The 8,491-nt window shown below is 40.7% G+C and overlaps 1 protein-coding gene across 11 annotated transcripts in view; it reads left to right on the top strand.

Moving 5' to 3' along the window:
- The window catches only part of FAM35A (family with sequence similarity 35, member A), a 61,771-nt gene extending 58,245 nt beyond the window's left edge, over window positions 1-3,526 (top strand). For 9 of the 11 annotated variants that reach the window (XM_012723932.1, XM_012723931.1, XM_012723930.1 and 6 more), the window contains 2 exons: window positions 141-256; window positions 3,251-3,526. In XM_012723932.1, the coding sequence (XP_012579386.1) occupies window positions 141-256; window positions 3,251-3,477 (343 nt within the window). In that variant the 3' untranslated portion in view covers window positions 3,478-3,526. Of the gene's footprint in view, window positions 1-140; window positions 257-1,852; window positions 1,906-3,250 lie in introns of those variants that run through there. The other 2 variants (XM_012723934.1, XM_012723935.1) reach the window with 2 other exon arrangements.
- The last annotated feature ends 4,965 nt before the right edge of the window (window positions 3,527-8,491 follow it).

Here is an 8,491-nt window from a genome sequence, read left to right as displayed (position 1 = left end):
CTCCTCCAGGGCAGGCGGGAATCGAACTCATGCGGAAGTGGGTTTAGATTCTCAGTGCTGTGCTTTAACCCGCTGCGCCACCAGGGAGGGCCCTATTTTAAAATATTTTTAAAGGTTAAGTGCTATTTACTTTTTTGTAGGCCAGCTTTAATGACCATACGTGATGGAAGAAATACGATTTGTGTCCATGTAGGATCAAAGCTGATAGAGAAGATTCTTCTCAACATTCCTCCTGACTACCTCAACAGAGTTATAGGTAATATGTCAACACAACAGGAGGAGATTGTTGATGAAGTCTTTCATTTCAGGAGTGTAAATAGTGTATTGGAACAGAAAGGCCACTGTGCTATAAATTGAGTTCTTTTAGTTGAGTGATGGTGAGGTAATACTTGTTCCACAACTGTCTCAAAACATGAATAGAGTGAAGCTACCGCCTAATCTTCCATATTCTGAATTTTTAATGGTAAGCAAACATGCTAGGACTTAGTTTTTACAATAGTTAAGGAACTGAATGTGCAGAACTGTATATATGAAGACAGCATACTGTCAGTAGATTTACAGGATCTTCAGCTATGATGCTAGGAATAGTCAGTGGCCAGCATCAAAGCAAAAATAACCCATTGTCAGATGATCAAACCCCATACTTTTCCTCATTAGCCTCAGACTTTGAGCAGAGGAGCTAATCTGGTTCTATTGATTGTCTTTTGGGAGTGAATTTTTTTTTCTTGCATTTTTGGTATACTGAGGTAAACAGTATTTGTATCTAGAAATGGGCTTGCCTTTTTTTTTTTTTTAAAGATTTATTTATTTATGCATATAAAACTGGGGTACAGGGGCAATGAGAGGATTCACCAGAGACAGAGTGGGGAGCAGAACAGGCAGATGGACAAAGTACACTGCTAAGGGGAGCAGCGGGCAAGACAGGAGACAGGGTCTGCTGCGCCATGTGGATCACCTCTGGGCCAGGGATCAAACTGCACTGAAGCAGCTGCAGTTAGCTTGCAGTGCTGCGCTCCAACCTATTGCACCACCAGGGAGGGCCTGGGCTTGTCTTTTTACCATAGACCTTTACTGAGTATGAGATGTCTGCTGAGTTGATCTTGTCAGAAACTGAGCTGGATACGAGTCTGTTATTGCTGTTACCTGTAGGTCACTGCCCACTTTAATTTCCTCTAGCATTATATTGTCCCCACGGAAGGAGTGGTTTACCCAGAGTATTTTCCCTTATATTTTGTTTCACCACTAGCATAAACTTCTCTCTGCACCTGAACCTTAGAGAAGTTCTCTCCCAAGTTTCCTGAGTTCTTGTGCCTCTCCAAGTTGTACAGGCCCTGTTGGTAGTTGCCGCATCCTAGCCTTGTCGGGAGGAGCAGGAATGATTCCCATTTCTGAGGAATCTTACTCAAGGTGATGTGGCCTAGAGGTGGCCCTTTCCCAAGGACCTTGCCCCTCCTGCCAGAACAGCCAAGCTCAGCCTTGTATCTTTGGTGGGCTGTGTGGCTCTGCCTCTCTTCTAGCTTAGGGGCACTAAAAGGGTGGTTTTCTATCCTGCCTCAGGGATAGAGGGATTTTTCTTTTCATCTTTATCTTTAGTATGTCTTCACCCTCTGGAGGCCACGCGATTTGCTATCCTTCCTCCAGCAATTTAAGATTTTTATTTGTTTCTTCTTTAAAAATTGTGTTTTTTAAAGTTGAAGTAACTGGCTGTTGGCACTGTGTATGCTGTAGGGGGTAGGTTCACACTTCCTCAGGAGTATGTCATCTTGACACACCTATGGCTTATGTTCCTTAAAGGGGAGGTCGTAAGTGGTGTTTTGTGCTTTTTCTCTGTGGCACTTTCTCCCCTCTCCAGGTCTTCACCATTGCTGGGAACTTTCTCTGATGCCTTGCCCTCCATCCATGCTTGTGAGTACTTGGTAGAGGCCAGAAGAGCCTTGGAGAGTGACGCTCCCCTGATCTACAGCACTGCCCTTATTTGGCTTTTAGCATCTTGTTCAAGATTTAGGCACTTTCTCTCTCTCGCATGTTTGGTGGCCCTGTCTTCCTTCTGAGCTCTGCCGCAGGAAACCTGCACTTCTCTCTGTCCTTACATTTTAGTCTTCTTGGCCATGCATGCTGCTGCTTTCTTGGTGCACACAAAGATTGTGACTTTGTAGTTTATTCAGCTATTTCTAATAATGGTTGGGTGGGAATGACATTCCTTCTAGCTTTCTATATTGGAAGTCTCTCTGTTTTCTTTCATTATTTCTTTTCCTTTTCTCCATGTTCTTTATTAAATTTTTAATCTTGTCTCTTCATTTTTTTTGCACAATGTCAGTTAGTATTTATTTCTCAAAGAAACATCATTTTCATATCAAACATACTTCTATGATTTGTGCATTCTCCAGAATGACAGTCATACTTGTTGTGTTAAGTGAAATTATAACCATAAGTGAATATGAGACACCAGTTAAGTAGTCATCAGAATCTTCAGGTTATCACTAATCTTGATTATATTCTATCTTATCAAAGGGCAAATGCAAAAAAAATGTGATTGTTGTAGATGATTCTCAGACCTCCAGAAATGTGTCATTGTCCAGGAATGAACTAATTTGAGAAAGGCTAATGGCAGTGGGGAGGGAGGGAGGATGGTGTGGCATAGCCAACAGTGTCAGTTTACTATTGAGCAGCTTGCTAAATAGCTTGATTAGCTGTCCTAAAAATATGTGAGGAAAAATACAGGATAATTGTCAAATACAATGATGATCTTAAAATTTTAGTGTTTTATATTATCAAGTTTTGATATTCATTAAGTAACTGATTTAGGGTTCTGTTATATGTATGTGTGTGTGTGTGTGTATATATGTATACATGTATATATACACCTAGCTGTGTGATAATTATAGACTGGTAAATATGAGAGGAGTGGTATTCTGGTTCTACTATTTTTGTTTCAGGCTTAATTTAGGAAACCACTAATCTTAGTTCTTTCCTCTATTGTTTTAAGAAACCAGTGGCTGTGCCATAATAGAACTTGCTGTTAATCTGAACAGTGGGTTATCTGTACTTTGCTATGATCAGCAGGAACCATGGGTCATCATTTGCGAGTACTTTCAGCAATCTGTGACATGAAAGAGAGGTGTTAGAAAGAGAACTTGAAAGTGGATCTTGGATTTGAGACACCAAGGGAAGCAGTGAACCCTTTTAATATGCACCTTCCTGTTGGCCTGGAAGGGACACTAAGAGACCTATATGTTTTAATCTTCCTCAGCTCCTTCCTCAGAGATCACCTATGGTCTGGTCACGGCGGATTTGTTCCACTCCTTGTTGGCAGGCGGTGGGGCACCTGGTGTCATGAAGGTGCAGAGCCTTTTTGTGCTGGATGAAAATAGCTACCCATTGCAACAAGATTTCTCCTTGCTGGATTTTTATCCTGATAATGTAAGGCATCCTATGTCCTTCTCTGAGACCAGTGAAGAAATTGCAGGCACTTCATAGAAGAAATGACTTGTCTCTTCAAATAAAGGGAGTTTTAAAATAAGTATGTTTTATAAAGATACTTGTACTAAATATGTAAATTAAAATTATTTTTTCTAATAAAATTTCTGTTAGTTTTTTTTTTGTTGTTGTTGTTGGCTTCTGGTTTCTCCCTTTATGGCTTCTAGAGAGATGATTTCGCAATAGAGGCTATACATGAGCGGTTCCCCAGGAATGAAAGAATCACTCTGTGTAGTCCCTGCTCTACTCCAGGCTCTGTTGAGTATGGGGGATACAGATAGAGGATAGTTCCTCAGGAGTTGCTTCTCTACTAGAATCACAAGTGTTTCCCCTTATTCCTACTCTAGTAAACTATCACCATGAAATGATTTCCTTGATTATAGCTATACGTGACTATGGATTCATTTGTGTATACCTGTGTTTAGACAAGTTCAAGATAAGCATGTCTTTCTCTAAAGAAGCATTGAAAATGAAGGAAATAAGATCTTGTTTCAAGTCATTATGAAGGGAAGAAGGGAGTCCAATTGTTCATTTCTAGAATTTGAGTCCTTTTCCTCTTTAAAGATTTATTTATTTATGCATACAAGAACTGGGGTACAGGCCAGAAGTGTGGGGAGGGGGTGAGATGATTCATCAGAGACAGAGTGGAGACCAGAACAGGCAGATGGGCGAAATACACTGCTGAGGGGAGCAGCAGGTGAGATAGGAGAGGTCGGCCGCGTCATGTGGGTCACCTCCTTGGCCGGGGATCGAACTTGTGTTGCAGTGGCTGCTAGAGATAGCTTCATAGTACTGTGCTCTAACCTGTTGTGCCACCAAGGAGGGCCCTAGGATTTGAGTCCTATACTGGATTTGCCAGCAAACATGTAGCAGTGTGTTCTCGCTTGCCTGCAGGAGTGCATGGGATGGGGTGGGAGGGTAGCCACTAAGAAGGAAGTGTGGAATGTGCTTCACTGTAAGCTTGGGGCATGCTGAGCATTAAGAGGTTACTAATATTGTTTGAGAACATTCTCAAGCAAAGTGTTCATAATGAAATGTTTATTTTACTCAGTGTTCTAAACATTTTTAGTTCATTGCTTGTTTTCTGTAATTCAGTTTTTTAAGAACTTGACTTTCCTACATATGAACCTCAGAAGTTTTGTGATTCTTCCAAAAACCATATGAAAAAGCATGTATGGGAAGTACATGCACAGAGGCACATTTTTCTGTGGAGAAGGGTCCATAGCTTTCCACAAATCTGCAGAGGTATCTTTTACAAAAAACAAAAACCTTACAATAAAAATCAAAACAAAAAGGAAAACCAACAATGGGTAGGAACAATGGGTAGCACTTTACTGGGTAAGTTAATTCCTAGGAAAGATAGGGGCATTAGATCAAATGACTGCCAAGATTTATTGTATCTAATGATACTGGCATCTCAGCAAAATAGGTGGCTCCCCTGGATAATTTGTCTAATGTGTGATGAAACATGAGCCTGGAGCTTATTATTTCTAACCCATGCTATTTCAACTATAACCATAATAAGTACTGGTGTAAACTCTGTCTGATAAGTATAAGCCCATCAAGAGAGCAATTCCCTTATAAATTTACCCTTCTCCACTTTGTCCTCAAGATATGGCCTAATCCCAGTATCAATCCAAATATAATTGACTGGAGTAGATGATTCTTCACATAATATTTCAAGGCGTTTGAGTACCATTTCAAGTGAGACAAAGAACCCTGTCTCACACCATTATTTCTTCATCGCTTTCAGTATATTTTTCAGGGTGAGGACTGGCAAGTATTTCCAGAAACTTGTTTAGCTTGACAATTATTTCCTCCTGTCTTGAGACAGGAGGAAGATAACAGAAATTATCTTTGACCCTGAATGATTCATTTATATACTGGAGGGTTTCTAGATGGCAGAATACAGGCCATGAACCTGAACAATTAGAATAAAGTGTTCATCTTTCCTGGCAGTTTAAACTGGCCCTTGTTTTAATGTTAACAAGAGAAATATGTGAAAAGGAATGAGGTTTGCCAATTAGTAGTTGTTCTGTCACTGGAAGTCTTGAACCTGGTGTGTTCTTAAGAAGCTAATTCCTAAGGAATGTATCTGCCAGGGGTCACCTCTGCTTTCAGGTTGCCATGGAATCAGTGATATTTTTTTCCATCAACTTCACAGTTTTTGAGAAAAGATCTAGAAACTGTTAAAGTGAACGTCAACTACAAATATCACTAGCAGAAAGATTTAATATGGAAATTAGGTCTTGCACAGTTGTTTATGTACTAGAATTCTAATTTCTAGAAAACACAAATTCCCTATTGGACCAGTCTTTTCCCCGAGAATTAAGAAATTTTGAGTTAAAATTCATATACAGCAAAACATCAATCTTAAACGTAAAGTTTGCTGAGTTTAGCAAATACAGTCATGTGATCAAGACCCCAGTCAACATTTTGGTATTTCTATTACCTTAAAACTCCCCCTCATCTCTACCTGCAGTCAAGTCATTCTTCACCTGTGAGAGACATTGACCATTCTGATAAGTCTCCATAGGTTAGTTTTACCTGTTCTTGAACTTCATATAAGTGAAATCACACAGTTCATACCCCTCTGTGACTTCCTATTTTGACACAATAAGTTTTTTGAGATTCACTTAAGGTTTTATTTAATCAGCAACTTACTCATTTTATTGCTGAATACTACACAAATGTATGAAAGTACTGTATCACCCACTTTCCTACTAAGGTCATCTGGGTCGTTTCCAGGGGGGCTGCTCTGAACAGCTGCTATATGCACCTTTTTATGGTGTGAACATGCTTTCATTATGGATCGGTTTTGGGGGGTGGGGGTAATACTAGGAATACCAGATGGCTGGTTCATAGGATAGGTGTATATTTAGCTTTACAGGAAGCTTCCAAGCAGTGATCCAAAGTCGTACAATTCACAAGCCATCCATGAGGGTTCCAGTTCTGCATCCTTGCCAGCGTTTGGGAATGTCTCTCATTCTGGTTTAGCCATCCTAGTGAACGTAGAGTGGCGTCTGTGGCTTCAGTTTGCATTTCTCTGATGACTAATGATGAGCACCTTTTCATGTGCCTACTTGCCATCTGTACATCTCATTTGTGAAGTGTCTGCTCAGGTCATTTGCATGAGTTCTTGTTTTTTATACTGATCATATTTATGTTCTTGATAAAATTCAGATAAGCCTACTATGTTTGTTTTATATGTATTTGCAGTGCCTGCCCTGTGTAGTGCTAAAAATGCTGGACATACGGTTTGAGAAGAGAAACATGTAGTTGTATCTAAGAGTCTTAAATTAAAATGGCTAGAATATATACCCAGGAACACCTCTCTTAAGTTATTGAGAGCTGCCAAGTTGACAAGCATTTGACAGTCCATGATGATCAGAAGAAGGAAAACAAGGAAGCGAGCTACAAACGTTCACAAAAATTGCTGATGCTCGTTCTAACGCTAAACGATAGAGGGCGCTGGAGATAGTGGGAAAACTCGCGCTTTTTGCTTTTTTCACCGATAGATTCCCCGTCGTTGCCCCACCGTCCTCACAAGCCTGAGACCACACAGGGTGGCGTTCACTCTGCTCTGGCTGCACGTCCTGGACGCCCAGGGGGACCCCCTTGCGGCCTGCCCAGACTGTGATCAGGGTCCCGTGGGCTCAGTCGGCCGCACCAGAGCCCCCACCCCCTGGGACACCCATCTCTTGCAAGTTGCCTTGTCAGTTTTGTCAGCCATCCGATTGATAAAGGATATCATCAAAAAGAAAGGGTTGGTAGGAATAAATTCCAATCACTTGTTAGATTACACTTTCTCATCAGTGGACATAAATGGATAATTTACATAGACATGTGGAAAGGGAAGAGGAAAAGGAGAAAAGGAGACATTTAGGAAGGAAGGCTGGAGGAGAAAGGGAGGGGAAAGGGAAGGTGGAAGGCAGAAAGGGAAGAAATGTGGAGAAGTGCACAGTCTCACTAGCAACGAAAAACTACACAAACAGAAGCAGCTCTATGTAATAGGCACCTATGGGTCCTCTATGTAATAGGTCCAGCTATGGGACCTTGGCACAGACATGCAATCTCTGTCCTTTTGGGGATCTCTCCAGCAATATGTAATAATACCATTTTCAGACACCTGCAGTCTATTGAAATTCCAGCTCCTCCACTCCCTAGTTAAGGGTTCTGAGAAATGACACCTCTCTCATGCTCATGTTCTTCATTTTAAAATGTGGGGGTGTTTCTTCCTGGGCTGTACTGGAGGCTCCCAGGAGCTTGTTCCTCTTTTCCCCTTGGGAAACATACCTCTTGAAATAAGCCGAAAGTGGGGATGAGAAGAGTGATCTTGGAATACAATTCCATACTTTAAATTAGAGAAAGGACCCACAATTGGCAGCTCCTATAATCTGTCTTCATAATGGCATACTAAATTCAATTAAGCATATTACATTGAAAGAGCCAGGCTTATAAAATGTAATTAACAGACTACTTCATCCTTTTGTTTCCAGTTACCCATTCGAACCTGCTCTATAGCTCTCCTCTCCCTGCCCTTTGGATAAAGTCTAAAGCAAGTCCTATGACTTTTTTGATCATCTTAGTAACAATACATTTTTTTCCTGTAACTTCAAGTTACAAAAAACAAATTCTGTTCAGCAGATGAAATAAACTCCTATCTCAGGTTAATGGGAAATCCAAACTTCCAACTTCATTCGCATTAGGCTTCCCCTTTACTCGTATCCTCACCTTGGTTTATGCATTAGTAGGCTGCCACAGAACCAAGAGGGGGAACCATAAACAGTAAACTAACCCACCAGTGACCCGGCTGTTGGTGTTGTCACACTCAGAGTTGACTGACGACATAGAAATCTTCACCAGAAGACTATAATCTATCACAAAGCATTAGATGGAAACTTAGGACAGAAAGATACAGTCATTTAAATGAAGACCTGAGCATATCAGTTAACTACAATTAGATAGCAGATTTATTGAATGTTAATAGGACACTATGAAAACTCAGCTAAAA

This window comes from Condylura cristata, unplaced genomic scaffold (genome assembly GCF_000260355.1).
Source record: "Condylura cristata isolate star-nosed mole 26May11 unplaced genomic scaffold, ConCri1.0 scaffold00011, whole genome shotgun sequence".
Lineage (NCBI taxonomy): Eukaryota > Metazoa > Chordata > Mammalia > Eulipotyphla > Talpidae > Condylura > Condylura cristata.
This window is presented reverse-complemented; position numbering and strand designations above follow the sequence as displayed.